This window comes from Pseudoliparis swirei, chromosome 17 (assembly GCF_029220125.1).
Source record: "Pseudoliparis swirei isolate HS2019 ecotype Mariana Trench chromosome 17, NWPU_hadal_v1, whole genome shotgun sequence".
NCBI classification, from domain to species: domain Eukaryota; kingdom Metazoa; phylum Chordata; class Actinopteri; order Perciformes; family Liparidae; genus Pseudoliparis; species Pseudoliparis swirei.
The window spans coordinates 10,722,471-10,742,230 of NC_079404.1; the positions used below are offsets into that span (position 1 = coordinate 10,722,471).

The 19,760-nt window shown below is 46.6% G+C and overlaps 1 protein-coding gene across 2 annotated transcripts; it reads left to right on the forward strand.

The window, feature by feature from the left end:
• The first annotated feature begins 174 nt into the window (after positions 1-174).
• LOC130206848 (hemicentin-1-like) lies at positions 175-16,989 on the forward strand. Of its 2 annotated transcripts, none has more exons than XM_056435054.1 (11): positions 175-568; positions 6,656-6,846; positions 7,368-7,581; positions 7,680-7,814; positions 12,617-12,807; positions 12,915-12,996; positions 13,207-13,510; positions 14,202-14,370; positions 14,458-14,621; positions 16,487-16,635; positions 16,900-16,989. In XM_056435054.1, exons 1-10 carry the CDS (start codon positions 418-420, stop codon positions 16,572-16,574), a joined length of 1,689 nt encoding a protein of 562 aa, XP_056291029.1. In that variant the 5' UTR covers positions 175-417; the 3' UTR covers positions 16,575-16,635; positions 16,900-16,989. The 2 variants fall into 2 exon arrangements, with proteins under 2 accessions (XP_056291029.1, XP_056291030.1); XM_056435055.1 differs by lacking the exon at positions 175-568 and adding an exon at positions 4,989-5,188.
• Positions 16,990-19,760: the final 2,771 nt, after the last annotated feature.

Consider the following 19,760-nt stretch of genomic DNA (forward strand, 5'->3'; position numbering starts at 1 on the left):
TTTTGGTGACATTCATGATGAGGCTGTTGTCCTGGCACCAGAGTGACAGATCAGCAACTTCCTCCAGGTAGGCCTTCTCGTCGTTGTCGGAGATCAGGCCCACCACCACTGTGTCATCCGCAAACTTGATGATGGTGTTGAGCTGAACCTGGCCACACAGTCATGTGTGTACAGTAGGGGGCTGAGGACGCAACCCTGGGGGGATCCTGTGTTCAGGGTGAGGGGTTTGGAGGTGTGTCTGCCCACCCTGACCACCTGTGGCCTGGCGGTCAGGAAGTCCAGGATCCAAGCACACAGGGGGGTGTTCAGTCCCAGCTCAATCAGCTTGCCGGCCAGTCTGGAGGGGACTATGGTGTTGAAAGCTGAACTATAATCAATGAACAGCAGTCTCACATAGCCCCCCCTCTGGCTGTCCAGATGAGAGAGTGTGGTGTGCAGTACCTGGGAGACAGCATCATCCGTGGATCTGTTTGGGCGATAAGCAAACTGCAGCGGGTCCATGGAGGAAGGGAGGAAGGCGCAGATGTAGTCCTTTATCAGCCTCTCAAAGCATTTCATGACCACCGAGGTGAGGGCCACCGGTCGGTAGTCATTCATACATGCTGGAGAAGCATTCTTGGGCACAGGGACAATAGTGGATCTCTTGAAGCAGGCGGGGACCACGGACTCAGCCAGGGAGAGGTTGAATATTGTGGTGAACACTGGAGCTAGCTGGTTAGCACAGGTCTTCAGTACTCGCCCAGATATGCCATCTGGACCTGCAGCTTTCCTGGTGTTCACCCTCAACAGAGCCCTCCTCACACTGTGCTCGGTCACAGAGAGTGTGTGTTCATCCCCAGCGGTAGAACTCACCTCGGCTACGCTAACGGTGTTGTTGTTAGCCGGCGAGCTAGCGCTGTTGTTGCTAGCCTCAAACCGTGCATAAAATGAGTTCAGGTCGTCCGCTAGGGATGCGTCGGCACCCTGGATTTTCCTCGATACATCCAAACTAACCACTGCACTATTAAACATTTCACTTGTTTTACGCACCAAGTTATATTTATTTATTTAATTGTATTTATTTATAACCACTTATAATTATTATAGTTATATAAGATATATACATATATATATATATTTATATATATAATCGAAGATTGCAGAGTGTAACTGGACGCTCAGCTCTGTGACCTCGATGTAATGATCATACGGGGCAAGGTCAGAGGAGGTTCAAGATATTTAGACTATACAGCATAGTTTTTGTTTGCAGTTTCTTTTGGATAGATGTTTACAAAAGTTCCTTTCTCAAATCTCTCGCTCTCTCCGGAGACATCTTCTTGTTAGAATATATATATATATACACACACACACACACACATGCACGTATAATTAAAGAAGTCATTAATGCAGCTGAGAACACTATTTAGATCAGACTTAGAAACTGGATCACCATCATCTTTTTTCTCACTTGTCATCTTGGGGTTCTAGATCTCAGGATAAAACGAGTCATGTGTTATTGTACCACATGTTCACGTATTAAGAATAAGTTCACTATTGACAGAAATGCTGGAGAAGCCAGCGAGCCAAGAGAGCCAGCAGACGTGTGGCGAGCGGGGGCCGACGGAGGCCTCCAGGATCACTGGGAAGCTGGCGGTTGAATAACGGCCAGAAAAACCTCCTTCTTTTTGTTATTTCCTTCTAAAATGTTTGTGACTAGTTCATATACACTGCGGGTGGTAGCACGCAGACCGTCTACTATAATGTCACTTTTAAGAATAGCAGTGAAATATATATGGATGATTTAAGGAAAAATTTAACTTATAGGAAGATGCAGTTGAAGCACACCATTCACTAGGAAGCAGATGGCAGAAAAATGTGTTGACACTGTCTATAGTGCATTATTAACATACTCGGTATGTGTTTTAATCTGCGTACATGCATTATGATGTATATGATATTCCTTTATTTGTCCCACAGTGGGGACATTTCAAAAATCACAGCAGCGGTGCACATCAGAGCATCAATGAAAATAAATATACAACAAAATACTAAAACTAAATATGCAGGAGGAATATAAAGTAAAGTGCTGAGTAAAGTAAAGTGCCGAGTTTGCCAGGATCGCCAGCGATCTCCTGCAGTGTGTTGTGCAGCCTGACAGCAGCAGGAAGGAAGGACTTGTGGTTCCTCTCCCTCAGACACCGGGGAGGAATCAGCCGGTGGCTGAAGGAGCTGTGCAGAGCTGAGTGTCATGCATGGGGTCGGAGGCGTGGTTCATCAGAGACGAGAGCTTTGCCATCATCCTCCCGTCCCCCACCACCTCCACAGTATCCAGAGGACACCCAGCACGCTGCTGGCCTTCTTTAGCAGCTTGTTCAGCCTCTTCCTGTCAGCCGCTGCCATGCTGCTGCTGCTCCAGAAGACCACTCCATAGAAGATGGCTGATGCCACCACAGAGTCCAAGAAGGTCTTCAGCAGTGCTCCCTGCACTCCAGAGGACCTCAGTCTCCTCAGCAGAAAGAGTCGGGTCCCTTTTGATAGAGTGCATGTGCGTGGTCAGCCCAGTCCAGTTTGTGTTTCAGGTGAACATCCAGGTATTTATAAGATTTTACAGTCTCAATGTCCAGTCCCTGGATGCTCACTGGTACCGGAGGAGTGCGTTTACCACGGCGGAAGTCCACCACTCGGTCTTACTAGAGTTGATGTGGATTTGAGAGATGTTTGTAAGTTTACTGTACAAAAGGCTAAAAAATGGATTCAAAGAAGATGTATTTCTGTTGGAGGAGTCCAATTTTGGACTAATGTTGAAATGGATGTAAGAATGGTGAACTCCTTTTTGGTTTTCAAGAGAATTATTTATAGAACAATTCTTGAGTTATAAATGTGATTAATGTGACCGAAACACAGGTGGCGGCGCGACTGTCTGCCTGTCTGACCGACATCTCTCAGTGGATGTCGGCTCACCACCTGAAAATCAACCCTGACAAGACCGAGCTACTATTCCTTCCAGGGAAAGGCTCCCCCACCCACGACCTGACGACCACCTTCACCAGCTCTGTGTTGGCCCCCGACTGCCAGGAACCTCGGGGTGACACTAGACAGTCGACTCTCCCTGACGGCCAACATCACTGCGACAGCGCGTTCCTGTAGGTACATGCTGCACAACATCAGGAGAAGACGTCCTCTTCTTACTCAGAAGGCGGCACAGGTTCTGGTTCAGGCTCTGGTCATTTCACGCCTCAACTACTGCAACTCCCTCCTGGCTGGTCTACCTGCTAAGGCCATCCGACCTCTGCAGCTCATCCAGAATGCAGCAGCTCGACTGGTCTTCAGCCTCCCGAAATTCACCCACACCACTCCGCTCCTCCGCTCTCTCCACTGGTTACCGGTGGCTGCCCGCATCCGCTTCAAAACATTGGTTCTGGCGTACCGTGCTCTGAACGGATCGGGCCCCGTCTACATCCGGGATATGGTCACACCGTACACCCCGGCGCGTTCGCTCCGCTCGGCAACAGCCAACCGACTTGTGACTCCTGCACCTCGAGCTAATCACTCTACATCCAGACTGTTTGCTGTCCTGGCTCCTCAGTGGTGGAACGAGCTCCCCACTGACACCAGGACAGCAGAAAGTCTCTACATCTTCCGCCGGAGACTGAAAACACACCTTTTCCGACTATATCTGGATTAAAACACAGATTTGCACTTCAGTGGCACTTAAATAGCTCTTATTGTGGTACTTTTGAAGTTCGACTATGTTGAGGAAATGTTAATTCCTGTATTCTTGTTGTTCTTTGTTTATACTCTAGGTTGAAATGCACTTATTGTAAGTCGCTTTGGATAAAAGCGTCTGCTAAATGACATGTAATGTAATGTGAAATGTATTTATATGGAAGATGTATGTGAAAGTATGTCTGTGTGTATGTATATATATATATATGTGTATATATGTATATATATATATAGTTTTATTTTTTATTTTCTTTGTTATTTTTTCTTTATTTTTCATACATTTTCTGATTTATTTGATATTAATTTAGGATAGGAATACATAAGCATTTTTTTCTTCTACCTATACCTTTTCAGTCTTTCTGTTTTGTATATTATATAGAATAATATTGTATTTGATTGACTGAATAAAATACACAACAACAACACACATGGTGTATGAAACTTCTAAAGAAATGTCTGAGTGACCGTCAACTATTAAATATTATAAAATTATAGATATTCTTATTTACAGTAAACAGAGCAGGGTAATGTAAAAAGAACATTAGGAATATAAATAATTATGCTGTTTCCAACAGTAGTGACTACTGGCAGTTTAATTCATATTTATTTATGTACGCAGCAACTTTTCAAATAGTCGTTGCATTGTTTAATGCAACACAGTTTCAAATATAGTTTAATCAAAGTAGTGTGTGCGTGTGTGTGTGTATAGAGTTGTTGCTCTTATAAGTTGTCCACCTCATTGTGCTGTTTCTTGAATGAACAAAGCAGAGCCTGTATGAGGAGAAGCAGAGGAACCTTTCTACCAGTAGATGGCAGTATACGCTTATGTAAACCATACATTTAATTAAATGTACCCATCGTCTCTGTTAACTAACTATGTTATTGATGAATATGTATTTAATGCCGTTTATTTCCTCTGATATTTAATGTTCATGGTTAATTTGCAGCATAGTTGTACATACATCATGTGGCGGTGCGTCAATAGAGGGCGCTAGGGCGCCTCTGAAAATGTTGAGATGAAGAAAAGAAAAAAGAAGAAGAAAAAAATATAATATATACTGTCAAAAAACGTTATATACCAAATAATTTAAATAAGAAATAAAGCGTGTTGACGCGCTAAATGTGTGTGGGAGACCGTAAGCCTGTCAATAACCACTTGAGTTAAATGTGACCAAAAATAATATATCGCCACTCATCGTCACGCAGAGAAGCCCCGCTCCCTTTTATGCGCGCCGCCCTAACGTGTGTGGACGGGAGCGAGCAAACACTTCACGGTCGTTGCGGCAAGGACGGCTTCTCATTGTCTGATGAAACGTGAATCTTCGGGCGTAGAAATGTGCTCCCTGGCCAAGGACATCGTTTCTTATTTCACGTGATTGGACTATTCGGGCAATCAGAGACCCGTATCGTTCCCTCACAGACAGAGAGCTCCACGTAGCTACGCGAGCAAGTAGCTAACCGGAGCTGGTTAGCTGGATGCTTGGTGAGTTATGCGTTGTTTTGATTCTCCTGTCTGTTGTTGAAAAGTCCTGGGACTCTGTCTCGTCTATTCTCCCCGTCGCCTCATCCAGCCTGTCGTTTGCTCGCTTCAATTATTGTTTAATGTCCGTGAGTTGAACCCGTTATCTATCTTTTGTGAAGTCTCGACGTGCATTGCCTGCTTCGCCGGCTAGCCTCGGAGCTAACTCGTCATGTCGGGGCCCAGAGAGCCGAGAGGCGTTAAAAATCGCCAACATTCCGCGTATTTCACAAAAGCTACGGGGAGGTCGAGAATTAAAATGTGAAATGTTTTTAAATTTCGTAAAAGGTTTTTTCGGACAATTGTCACCTCATGTCACGGGGCTCAGCTCTATACAGAGAAACCCACCCTCAGACCGGACTAGACAGGCACGGTTCACATGCCGACCCGGGCCGGGGCGCGAACCTAGTACTGAGGGATCCGCGTTACATGTGAGCGCGCGCTACCACTAGACCATCATCTCTGGGCAATTTCTATGGCATTTTTGGTTAATTTATCATTATCTTTTCCTGAATGAACACTGGATCACAACGACCTGTGAGCCTGAAGGCAGCGGGGAAACAAAAGCCTCTTTTGTGATTTTGGCATTTCCCCTTGTAATACAGCATGACATAGAGAGGGCATTAGTTTATTAGTTTATTAACTGGATCCCCGTTAGCTGACGCCTTAGCGGCCGCTAATCCTGACTCCGCAGACAGGAGACAACATGTAATACATAAAACATGCAAAACTTGATGTGAAACACAGTTAAAAGTAGTACAAACGGAACAATAAGAAAGAAACGCAGTGGAGGACTATAGGATGTATATATTGTGCAGTACATCAGTAATTTATACAAAGAAAGATCAGATGGCTACCAAAGGGACATGTCAAACAGTTAATATGATGCCTTTTAATTGTTTTTTAAATGACAAATTATTCCCTGAATGATATTTCTGAGGTTGTAACTTCCAAGCATTAAATGCACGAAAAATAACTCCGTTTGAAGATATTTGTTCTTGTGGTCGGATGAATATCAAGTGACCTAAACTCACGTTCCTCGTGTGACGGTTACGTCTGTGACGGGAGTTTTGTAACCGATTGAAGAACTTTAGTGATATGTATTGCGATGATGTCGTCGGGTTCTCAACAGGTATTATCGATGGAATTCCTTTTCTTTGAAGCTCCGAGGTTTTCCTTTAATGGTTTTTTAAATGTTACATTATTACCTGCATGAGATACATGATGAGGTAGTAAATTCCAAATAACTACATTTGTTTATTTGATGAGGTTCCTTGTGTGATGGTTGTTTCTGTCACATATTGTAACTGATGTAAGAAATATTGAGGCGTATGATTAGATATTACCTTTCTGAATTAGTGGTTTTCTCTTTCATGTTTTATAAAAACCTCACTGGATACAGCTCATGTGATAGTGACTCTTCTTTCGCAGTCCCGCCTTCCATTCACGACGGGGAGCAGCAGGTGGTCGCGGTGGAGAGCGCTCCGGCTCAGCTGGTGTGCGTGGCCGACGGCGTCCCTCAGCCCAGCCTCACCTGGGAGAAGGACGGCGCCCTCCTCAGCGAGCGCACAGGGGAGTACACCATCCTCCCCTCCGGAGAGCTGGTGATAGACGTCACTCAGGTAGGAAAAACACAAACGACCGGTCACAAGTCTGGGGTCACTAGAAATGTCCTTATTCTTCACAGCACCGTTTTTATCAATGAAGATAACATTAAATGAATCATAACTCTCTACATGGTTAATGTGTACATGACTATTCTCTGGTGTTAATGAAGTCTCTCCAGAGGTGTGTAGAGGCCCATCTCCAGTGTTCTAGTGGTACATTGTGTTATCGCCTTAGAAGACTAGCAGAGGGGTAGAAAACCCTTTAAACCCTTTTGATGTGAGCGCAGCTGAAAACAGTTATGCTGCTGAGAGAAGCTCTAAAACTGGCCTTCCTTTGAGCCACAAGAAGAACTACATTAATATTTACTATAAGAATCATTATTTATAACCTCGTCGACGTCTTGACTAGATTTTATATTCATTAGATAAATAAAAGTGAGTTTACGTGGAAAACAGCAAATTATCTGGGCGACCTCAGTGTTTTGAACGGTCGTGTATGATCTACTAATCCCCCCCTCCCCGCCTTTCTCCTCCAGCCCGGCGACGGAGGCGTTTACACCTGCGTTGCCACAAACGCGGTCGGTCGGGACAGCCGGCCGACGACGCTGTCGGTGCACACTCGCCCCGTCTTCACCGAGCGGCTCGCAGACGTGGCCCTCAACAAGGGAGAGCGCCTCCTGCTGGCCTGTGGAGTCGGTGGCGTCCCCCCGCCCAGAATCACGTGGGCCTTCAACGACAACGTCGTCCCGGGTGAGCAGCGAGGAAAACGTTTTCTTTCAACTGAAACATGGACGCTGCGTGTGATCCTCTAGAATAAAGAAGTCTAACGTGTTTCCTCTTGTCTTCAGTTCCCTCTGACCGCGTGCCGGGCCTCAGCGAGCTGCTGGTGGAGCGCGTGGACAAAGAGGACTCGGGCACCTACAGCTGCGAGGCAGAAAACGACGTCGGGACCATCAAGTCACTGGGCGTCGTCTACGTCAGAGGTCAACACACAAATATATAAATGTATGTACCACCGTTCAAAGGTCTGGGGTTGCCAGACAGTTTAGTGATTCACATGAAAACTGTCACTTTTATTTATCAATGAATATAAAATCTAGTCCAGATGTTGAGGAGGTTATAAATAATGATATTTATATAAAATATTAATGTAGTTCTTCTTGAGGCTCAAAGGAAGGCCAGTTTTATAGCTTCTCTCAGCAGCATAACTGTTTTCAGCTGCGCTCACATAAAAAGGACGTAAAGGGTTTTCTACCCCTCCGCTAGTCTTCGAAGGCGATAACACAATGTACCACTAGAACTAGGGATGCACCGATCTGATCGGCGCCGATCCATATCGGCCGATATTCCCATTATCGGTTTTGATCGGCGCTCTCAAAACGGCCGATCAGATGACGTAACATGTGCGAGAACTATCAGACGTTTCAATCGCAGCGCACCGCAACGGAGACGATGCGCCCGGCGAGGGCCGCAGAGTGAGAGGTCCACGAGGGGATCCTCACCACCGAGCGGCGTCCCCGTCCACCGAGTTGAATCACTGGGTCAACTCAGCCGACACTCACATGTCTGCCCCTAGAGACTGATGCTCACGGTAAACACATTCGATCGGGAGCGCGCGAGGGTTTTGATAAAGTAAGCGGAAGGATTTAAATGACAACATCCGGTTTTGCAAAGTTAGCGGAAAGAACCACGTGAAACGACATCCGTTTTTCAAAATAAGATGTCGACAAATCATACACGAACATATAAAAGTAAACAATGAACTGATTTTGTATCTTTATAGATCGTTTCTGAGATTTAGCTTAAATTATGCTAACATTAAAATATTTTTACTGCACCAAGGAAGAGTTTATACAAATAAGTCAGACTTTTGTATGTTAAGAAAAGTAGATTTCCCCAAGAGTTCAAGGAAATGAATGATGCAGATGTGTTCCATACATATCTGAAATCCCCTACAATAGCAATCAAACAATTTTAATGTATCAATTAGGACATTTTTAAAGTAAAAGCCCTAAATGTTTAAAGAAATCTGTAATTTTTTTAAATGTTTGAGTTGCTTTATATATGTATTTCCTCATATGCCTAGGCAATAATGCTACACAATAAATAGAATGCTTCAATCGACACCGTGATCGGTATTATCGGATCGGCAGATACTGATTTCAGTGATCGGCACCAAAAACCTGATCGGTGCATCTCTAACTAGAACACTGGAGATGGCCCTCTACACACCTCTGTAGAGACTTCATTTCACACCAGAGAATAGTCATGTACACATTAACTATGGAGAGAGTATTTATGATATATTTAATGTTATCTTCATTGAAGAAACTGTGCTTTGAAAAATAAGAATATTTCTAAGTGACCCTAAACTTTTGAACGGTAGTGTAACTATAACCTCCCTGTTAGGCACCTATAAGTCCCCCATGAGGCTGGTTATTGAGCAGAAGATGGCGCGGCTGTGTCCAGTCGCTGTCGCGGCAGCTCCGCGGAGATTGTGCGCTCTTTTAGTTTTTGTGTTTATTTTTAATATTTTCTTTGCCACAAACACATCGGCACTAACAACATACGACCGCAGCACACTTTTGGACATAAACTTTTGCGCAAAACAAGGGTTTTTGTCCACTTTTTCCATCGATCCAGCGTGGCCGGCAGAGATTGTACGAGCGAACCGCAACAACAACAGTGGAGCCGCTACTACGGGGAGACGACGGAAACATCGAGGGAAACGGAGCGAATTGAACAGACTGAGAGTTCAAGCCCACCGTCCACCTTTGCCCAGCATCCTTCTTGCTAACGTCCAGTCTCTGGAAAATAAGATGGATGATTTTAGGGCAAGGATCAGATTCCAACGGGACATGCGGGATTGTAACATCTTTTGTCTGACAGAAACTTGGCTGACCCCGCTGGTGCCGGATCGAGTCATATGCCCAACCGAGTCCTTCTCTGGTTTCCGTGCAGACAGAACGGCAGAGTCTGGTAAATCTAAGGGTGGAGGGGTTTGCTTCATGACGAACAACATGTGGTGTGACCCCAAGAACATTAAGACTCTCGTTCCTGCTCGCCGAACCTGGAACATCTGACGATCTCATGCCGTCCATTCTACCTTCCCCGGGAGTTCAGCTCGGTCATCACCACAGCCGTCTACATTCCACCACAAGCGGACACCGACGTAGCACTATCGGACCTACATGATGTGTTATGTCGGCATCAGAACAAGTATCCCGAGCGGCTGTGGTGGTGGCTGGGGACTTTAACAAGGCAAACCTAAAAAGTCATGCGAACTTTCACCAGCACATTACGTGCTACCAGAGGAAAGAACGTTGGACCACTGCTATACGCCATTCAAGAGAGGCTACAAGGCTGTCTCTCCCTCCGTTAGGAAATCAGACCATGCCGCCATTTTTCTGCTTCCGGAGTATAAACAAAGGATCGCGGGAAGCGGTAGTGACGAGGAACGAATGCGTGGTCTGACCAATCAGAGGCTGAGCTACAGGACGCTCTAATCGTCGACTGGGACATGATCCAATCCAGTTCCAGTGACGTCAGCGAGTTTATGAAGTAGCAATGAGCCTCATAGCAACGCAACGGACACCATCGTCCCCACGGTAAAAGTTAGGGTCTTTCTAACCAAAACCGTGGGTTGATAGATCCATCCGTGAAGCTGTGAACGCCGCATTGCTGCCTATAACTCCGGTCTTGTATCCGGCAACATGGACGAGTACAAGGCAGCGGTCTATGGACTGAGGAGGGCGGTGAAGGAAGCCAAAAGGAGGTACCGAGACAGAGTGGAATCACAGATGGAGCAGCGCGACACCAGGCGCCTATGGCAGGGCTACGGACTATCACAAACTACCAGAGCAGACCCCGCGCAATGGTGAGTGCCGACGCATCCCTAGCGGACGACCTGAACTCATTTTATGCACGGTTTGAGGCTAGCAACAACAGCGCTAGCTCGCACGCTAACAACAACACCGTTGTAGCGAGGTGAGTTCTACCGCTGGGGATGAACACACACTCTGTGACCGAGCACAGTGTGAGGAGGGCTCTGTTGAGGTGAACACCAGGAAAGCTGCAGGTCCAGATGGCATATCTGGGCGAGTACTGAAGACCTGTGCTAACCAGCTAGCTCCAGTGTTCACCACAATATTCAACCTCTCCTGGCTGAGTCCGTGGTCCCCGCCTGCTTCAAGAGATCCACTATTGTCCCTGTGCCCAAGAATGCTTCTCCAGCATGTATGAATGACTACCGACCGTGGCCTCACCTCGGTGGTCATGAAATGCTTTGAGAGGCTGATAAAGGACTACATCTGCGCCTTCCTCCCTTCCTCCATGGACCCGCTGCAGTTTGCTTATCGCCCAAACAGATCCACGGATGATGCTGTCTCCCAGGTACTGCACACCACACTCTCTCATCTGGACAGCCAGAGGGGGCTATGTGAGACTGCTGTTCATTGATTATAGTTCAGCTTTCAACACCATAGTCCCTCCAGACTGGCCGGCAAGCTGATTGAGCTGGGACTGAACACCCCTGTGTGCTTGGATCCTGGACTTCCTGACCGCCAGGCCACAGGTGGTCAGGGTGGGCAGACACACCTCCAAATCCCTCACCCTGAACACAGGATCCCCAGGGTTGCGTCCTCAGCCCCTACTGTACTCCCTGTACACACATGACTGTGTGGCCAGGTTCAGCTCAACACCATCATCAAGTTTGCGGATGACACAGTGGTGGTGGGCCTGATCTCCGACAACGAGAAGGCCTACCAGGAGGAAGTTGCTGATCTGTCACTCTGGTGCCAGGACAACAGCCTCATCATGAATGTCACCAAAACTAAGGAGCTGATTGTGGACTTTAGGAGGGTACAACAACAGAGGACGTACTCACCACTGGGGATTAACGGGACTACTGTGGAGAGGTGAGGGTATAAATACCTGGGAGTCCACATCACCGAGGATCTGACATGGTCAACAAACACAGACACTCTGGTGAGAAAGGCAAGGCAGCGCCTCTACCACCTCAGGCAGCTGAGGAAATTTAAAGTTTCCCAGAGGATCCTTCAGTCCTTCTACTCTGGAGCTGTAGAGAGCGTCCTGACAGGAAGCATCACAGCCTGGTTTGGCAACTGCTCCGCTCAGGACAGGAAGGCTCTGCAGAGAGTAGTGCGTTCGGCTGAGCGCACTATTGAACTACACTCCCACCCTGCAGGACTTGTACACCAGGAGGTGCAGAACCAGAGCCGGCAGGATCATGAAGGATCCTCACCACCCCAACAACAGACTGTTTCAGCTGCTGCGGTCAGGCAGGCGCCTCGTAGTCACGCTGCAAGAACAGAGAGACTGAGACGGAGTTTCTTTCCTCAGGCCATCAGGATTGTGAACTCCGACCTCACCAGGACCCCCACATAGACCCACACAACTGCCCCTCTTAGGCACACACACACACACACACACACTTACTGTAAATATTGTGTTGTTTTTTATTTGTAAATAGTGTGTACTTGTTGCCCTTGCACATTCCTGCTGAGCATTGCCACTTTCATTTCACTGCACACCCTGTGTGTGTATGTGACAAATAAAACATCTTGAATCTTGAATCTTGAGATCATTCATGAGAATATAGTAATAAGGTAACAATTTATTTTATTGGAGACATTGTTGTCAAATATTGTACATTTCCACTTAAAATGTCATCTAACTCCATTATAATGTATAGCAGAGGGATGTAAAGGGCTACCATGTCATTTACAACATCCTAATCCAGGGGTCTTTTCCTTCATGTCTCCAGAGCCTCCGATCATCGACGGGGACCATCACTCCGACCGCGTTGAGCCTCTTGGTGGCAACGCCATCCTGAGCTGTGAGGTCCGGGGAGACCCCCCCCCCACCATCCGCTGGAGCAAGAGCGGAATCAACATCCAGACCGGCGACCGCGTCCGTCAGCTGGACAACGGCTCGCTGGCCATCTACGGCACGGCGGTAGGAAAACACGCCGGACCGAGATCCGTTCTGCGAATACCGTTGATACCAAAGGAAAGGGATCCCAACGGTTCTCATCAACACAGCTCTTCATTGTGTTTATACAGAGTGAAGATGCAGGCGACTGCATGTGTGTGGCAGCGAATGAGGCTGGAGTGGTGGAGAGGAGCGTCGCCCTGACCGTGCACAGTAAGCGTCTGCCCTCTCACTTTAGTGATATTCAGTTTATTTAGCAGAGCCCAACATCACTAATTATCCTCAGAGGGCTTTACAGTCTGTACACATAGACATCCCTGACCTTGACCTTTGACTGCAGGGCCAAGTCCAATGGACCCTTAAACAGTGACGTCGCCGGCTTTTTCTTAAAGCTTAGATCACGTAGATCTCTGCCTCTTCCAGGTGCTCCGGCCATCACGGCGGAGCCGACGGTGGTGGTGGACGCCGGCGGCACGGTCGTGCTCGACTGTCGGGCGGAGGGGGAGCCCACGCCCACGATGGAGTGGTCCCGGAAGGGAGGGCGCCGCCTGCTGGGCGACGACCGCTTCTCCCCGCTGTCCAACGGCTCGCTGCGAGTCAGCAGCGCCCAGAAGGAGGACACGGCCCAGTATGAATGCCTGGCCAGAAACCTGCTGGGGTCAGCGAGGGCCAGGGTCACGCTGACCGTGAGAGGAGAGCCAGACGCGGCGGGGGTTAAAGTCTGTGTGTAAGTATGTAAGTATGTCAGTAAGTATGTGTAGCACAACTCATGCCACTACCCGTGGGTTTCCCCCACCAGCACCAAGAGGTTTCGTCTGAAGACATGCTTTTATTCGGCAGCACACACACACCGAGCAGACCGCAACACTGTGCCTCTGCTCACTTCCCCCTCCACTCTCAAGTGGGAGCTTTTATAAGAGTGGCCTCGGCTGCTGATGATTGCCAATCATCAGCAGCCGAGGCCAAATCAGAGACAGCTGCCACAGTATGTAAGTGTGAAAGTGTGTAAGTATGTAAGTATGTATATAAGTAAGTGTGTATGTAAGTAAATGTGTATGTAAGTATATAAGTGTGTAAGTGTAAGTATGTATGTATGTGTGTATCTAAGTGAGTAAGTAAGTAACGTTTATTTATATTGCACTTATCACAGAGTGAGTAAGTGAGTAAGTATGTAAGCTTATCAAGCACTTGTCTCACAGAGCTGAGCTGCCTTAAGTGAGTATGTATGTTAGTAAGTGAGTAAATAAGTATGTACGGTTTATTTATAATTCCCTTATCACAGACAGTGTCACAAAGTGCAGTTACAGGAGTAAATTAAAACAATTAGTCAACAACAAGGTCTAAAACATGTCAACAGTTAACAGAGAAACGTACAACACACTAAGAAGTTGCCGTGCGGTTCATTCTGTGTTCTCCAGTTCACGGGGGCCACTCGGAGTGGTCAGCCTGGGGCCCGTGCAGCGCGTCCTGTGGCGTCGGCTCCCAAAGGAAGCGTCGGCGGTGGACCAATCCTCTCCCCGCCAACGGGGGGCGCCACTGCGCAGGGTCGGACACGGAGACGCGAGGCTGTCAGGGGAGCGTGTCCAGGTGAGCGCCGTGATAGACCGGAGCATTCCGCCTCAGTACCTGTTCACAGGAGACGGTCCTGAGTCTTGACCTGTGCGCCTCCTGCAGTGGATGCTAACTGGTCCGAGTGGTCTCTGTGGGAGGAGTGTTCTCGTACCTGTGGTCATGGCAACAGGACGAAGGTCCGGACCTGCAGCAACCCTCCGGCGCAGCACGGGGGCAAGCCGTGCGAGGGCAAGGCCGCGGAGGTCACCGTGTGCGGCCGTGTCCAGGTGAGTCGCGGAGGCGATTCCTGTAGCTGCAGGAGAGCGTGAATAGTTGGTATGAGGAGGCAGGAGAACTCATCAAATCCTCACGGTCAGCTGACATCACAGCTTCTGAATACCACGTCAGTTCTGACTTTATGTTTCACTGCTATGCATCTCCATTATTTGCCTATAATGCATCGCACATTTACAACCAACAGGCTTTATGACCGATTCTATCTTTTGCCTTTGGTCTCATAAACAAGCTTCCTTTATGCCGGATTGTAGGCGCTGACAAGGGTGGGAGGGACTATGTACAACCTACTCGAGTTAAAGTAATGTAAAGTAGTCCTTCTTTATGTAAAAGTACATGTAATAATTCACAAATTGTACTTGAAACAAGTACTTAGTTGACAGAATAATCGTAAAAAGTACAATATTTCTATAATAAATGTAATAGAGTAAAAGTATAAAGACCTGCACGTCGACTTCTGTAACGCTGACCCCTGCCCCAGTGAGTCATTTTCACTTTTGCTCTTCAGGGTTCGTACGGTCCTGGAAAAGTCCTGGAAACCCTGGCTTTTCCTGCACTTTTACTTTCACAGTATACTCTCTACATCTCAATGTGAACATGTCTTGTTTTGTATAGTGCTGTGAAAAATAACGCGTTAATTCAATTACAGGTTTAACTAGTTTGTTTTTTTAAACGCATTTAACGCATGCGTAGAATGAGCTTCCAAACCGTCTGTTGTTGGTCGTCGGGACGAAAAACAAGTCACTTGCAAAATGAGCTTCCAATACACCACTTCAATCTGAACTCTGTCCGCTCTCATGCAGACGGTCTGTTCATCGGTAATGATCCTTCCGCAGGTTCACCTACGGAAACCTTGTTACGACTTTTACTTCCTGTAGATCAGGGGTCTCAACACGCCGATCGCGACCTGCCAGTCGATCGCGGCGTAGTGTTGGTAGATCGCATGACATTAAAAAGATTGGCCCGCCCCCTGACATGTTCTCTAGAGCACGTCTTTGTTCTTTTATTAAACTAAACGTCTGTTGTTGATCGTATCTCCACAGCAGCATGTCATCTCTGTCTCTACGCGTTGCGTTAACACTTATCGATCTCCGTCTGGCGCGCCACAGAGCTCCGTGCGCGCGCATCGGGACCGAGCAAAAAAAAAAGTTACTTGTCAATCTGTCCACCTTTAGATTGTATCATGGTGGAGTTAATGGTTGACAAACAAGAGAAACATGCTCTGTTTAACCCTCCTGTTACCTTTACATTTACGAACATATTTGACCCTCGGGGTCAATTTGACCACAGCAATTAAAACCTCCAGAAAATTATTAGAATTAATATTGCTTCCCAAGTTTAATTGTGAGGTACTTTATGTTTGTTTGTTGACTACCTAAATAGCCCTTTAAATAAATAAAAAAGTTGATATTTCTGATATGTTTGACACAGTGAAAAACAGCCTGGGGTCAAATTGACCCCAAAGAACACCGACATTAAACATTGAATGGGGTCAAATTGACCCGAAATGTAACAGGAGGGTTAAACATTCTGTTTAGGATGAAGATGTATTAATGTTCCATATGGAAGAAAACTGCTAAATAACTGCTGAGTTGCAGCACCATTGTATAGAAGAATGTATAAATGTATATATCCGTCTTTTCTCATAAATCTCTATGTTCTCACAAAATATACCGAGAATATCGGTAATATGTGATTAATCATGATTAATCCACAAAAACCTGTGATTAATCCGATTAAAATTTTTCATCGTTTCACAGCCCTAGTCTTGTATCTTGACGCACACCTGCTCTTTTTTCTGATTATCTCGCTTCCTTTTTTTCATCATCATTGACGTTGTAATTTCTTTGCCGTCAAGTCAACGGTCACTGGAGCCCGTGGAGCAGCTGGGGCGGCTGCAGCAGGACGTGCAACGGGGGTCAGACGAGGCGCTACCGGACGTGTGACGACCCCAGCCCCGCCAACGGGGGGAGAGCGTGTGCAGGAGCAGACACGCAGATACAGAGGGTGAGTGTTGGTCCTACACTGGCAGGCAAAGAACAGTTCTTTGGTGATTTTTTAATTTGTAATTACTAAACCTTTAGGTGAATTTCATTGAGATTAAAAATCTCTTTTTCGAAGGTGAACAAAAAAACAACAAAACACATAGTTACAAACAAAAAACAAAAGAAACACAAAGTTAAAATAAAAAACACAAAGTTATGAATAAAAAAACATGAGAAACACAAAGTTGTAAATAGTGAATGTGTGTACTTGTGTGTGTTCTTGCAGTGGACGGGAGCTGGGCCTCGTGGCAGCTCTGGGGAGGATGCTCCGCCTCCTGCGGCGGCGGCGCGTCCGTCTGTGTAACAGTCCGCCTCGTGGGAACGGAGGTCGGCCGTGTCCGGGAGACTCCTCCCAGCTCTCCAGGTGTAACGCTCACGCCTGCCCAGGTGAGACATTTGTTGTTAATACGAATGTTCAGAATTTAGGGTTGCGACTAAAACTGTTGTGTTGTTGTCAGGCGGCCCCCAGAGCGCACGAGGAAGCATCGTAGGAAACATCAACGGCATTGAGTTCGGCATATCCATCCTCAACGCCACCGTCACAGACGGCCAGTCTGGTGGCAGAACCGTCACGGCCACGATCACCAACGTACCGAGGACACTCGGTCAGTTTCATTATATTTCAGGCTCTACGGTCATGGAAAACCTGGAAAAGTCCGGGAATTTGTAAATGATTATTTCCAGACCTGGAAAAGTTCCCAAAGAAATAAATCCCCAAAGTTTTGGAAAAGTCATAGGAAATGTGTTATATTCCTATGTTCATGTTATGCTTTTAAATAGAGTTTTAAATAATTAATATGCTTTTTAAACGAATGACGCTCTAAATATAAGTCGCCATTCACTCTTTCACACTCGCAAATTTTCCGCAAGTTGAACGCAACTTCACTGAAAAGACATCAATGTTTTATTATTTTAATCAAACTATTGTCTCTCATTGATTTGAGTCTTTTAAGGTTATAAACTGTATGCTTTGAAATTCTCATTGTTAGTTTAAATTAAAGATTCTATCACTTTTTCATGTTTACAATGAGATTTAAAAAAATAACTCTAGTGGTGGTCACCATGTGGATGAACCCTGTTATATATATTTAAATATTGTCCAAATGATATCTGGCTCCATGAAGGCGGAGCACCTGGATAAGTCTCATAATAATTTGAATCTGCTCTCGCTGTTCGAGGTCCCGCGATGAGAACGCTCGTCTCCATCCTGAACCCGGTCTACTGGACCGCTGCACAGGAAGTGGGCGAGGCCGTCAACGCGCTGACGGGAAGCGTCTTCAGGCGAGAGACGCAGGTGGAGTTTGCCACAGGTGAGAATTGACGGGTTGCACCGCTGTCGTGTGAGATGGTTAATGACTGATGGGTTTGGGGACCTGACTAACGTCTGGTGTACTCTCTGCAGGTGAGACCCTGAGGATGACCCTCGCTGCGCGAGGCCTGGACTCGGACGGAGCGTTGCTGCTGGACATCGTGGTGAACGGACACGTCCTGCAGCTGCCCTCGCACGCTGACATCAGCATCAAGGTACGGAATAAACCACGAGGGACATCCACAGTTTTATGTATTTGTAAGAGCCGTTTTGTTTAACCTCTGGCCACTAGGGGGCGTAGGGCCCCGTCAATTAAGACAGAGGCCCTTCACAACAGTGTTTACCAACCTTTTTGAGCCCAGGATCCCTGACCTCCGCCTACCAATATAAAAGTTGTTTATCAACTGACGTTACAGCACAACACTGACAACATGTAAGTTCAGCTCTCATCACAATGCCATCAAGTCATGTGACTCCAGTCAGTGCTCTGTCTGTGACTGAACTCTGTCTGTCAGCTTGTAGTTTCATAAGCACAGACTGACAGTCTAAAGCCGTCTGTCAGTAATCCGGCTCCTGGTCTTTGATTTTGTGATTTTCTCAACTCCACTGACGAGTTTTTCGGTGCAAATTTGGTATTCATGAACGTTTTCTCCTCTGGGATTCGTTCTGAACTCAGAGCGTTGGTGATTACGTTCACATCACCTCTACAGACTTCCTCGGATTTTAATAATCAGAATAATAATAAATATGAGAATCACCATTTGTGACTCCTGCATCTATGCTTTTTCAAAGAATAGAATAAATACAATTGCAATCACTTTCAAGTAAACCAGATTGCTCCGTCAGAACAGAAAAAAAGCTCAATGTTGAGCTTTTGTTTTGAAGGGCAACAGCAGGAAAGCCGAACTCACGGAGGTAGGACCTGTGTAGCAGAACCCGTTTTCAGGCGTTCATGAATCAGGCGGAGATGTTTTCTCACGTCGATCTTCCAGTCAGGAAGAAAACGTTTCAGAACACACTTCAAAAAATGTTTCAGAATGAGGAACAATGTGTTTCTAAATTTATTTTCATTTTATCTCTGAGAGCGACAGGGAACGTCTCCGGTCGATCTCGCTCGACGGGTCGGCGCCCGCTGCTTTACAATGACATCGTTTTATGAAGTCTTACTGTCTTTACTGAATTAACACTATAGGAACACCTGCAGGATAAAAAGATAATTTCTTCATGAGAAACATCGTGGCACAAGTGAAGATGTTTCTCCACATGCAAATGATACCCACTGCAACTATATCAAAGTCCTTCCCTCATAAACACAGCCATTAGAGCCATTTAGTTTGTTTTGGTTTTGTTTAACCTCCCGCCACTAGGGGGCGCAGGACCACTGTCAATTAAGACAGGCCAATATAATCAGGGGGAGCGCTGTAGGGTCAGGAGCACACAGGTGACATGTGTTTTGATTTCTTTCATTTGTTGGGAATATACAAATGGATTTTGGACAAGAAACGCATATCTTGGTTTGTTGGAAGCCGTAGAACTTTATAAATAAATGAATGCTTTGGCCTCAGGACTACACGGAGGACTACATCCAGACGGGGGCGGGGCGGCTGTACGCCGGGTCCACCCACATGTTCAGCATCGACGGGGAGAGCGTGCCGTACTGCTGGAACCACAGCATCTCCTACGACCCCTCCAGGGGAAAGATGCCCTACCTGGTGCAGACGCTGCACGCCTCAGTACCGCCCCCTAGAGGAGACGCTGGAGTATAGCATCCAGGCTTG

Bases quoted from the DNA above. Each gene is read 5' to 3' on its own strand.
- LOC130206848 (XM_056435054.1), top strand. From the start codon at position 418: ATGAGAGAGTGTGGTGTGCAGTACCTGGGAGACAGCATCATCCGTGGA. The intron at 7,815-12,616 runs GTCAACACACAA...TCATGTCTCCAG, and splicing joins GGGCGTCGTCTACGTCAGAG to AGCCTCCGATCATCGACGGG. The intron at 13,511-14,201 runs GTAAGTATGTAA...TGTGTTCTCCAG, and splicing joins GCGGGGGTTAAAGTCTGTGT to TTCACGGGGGCCACTCGGAG.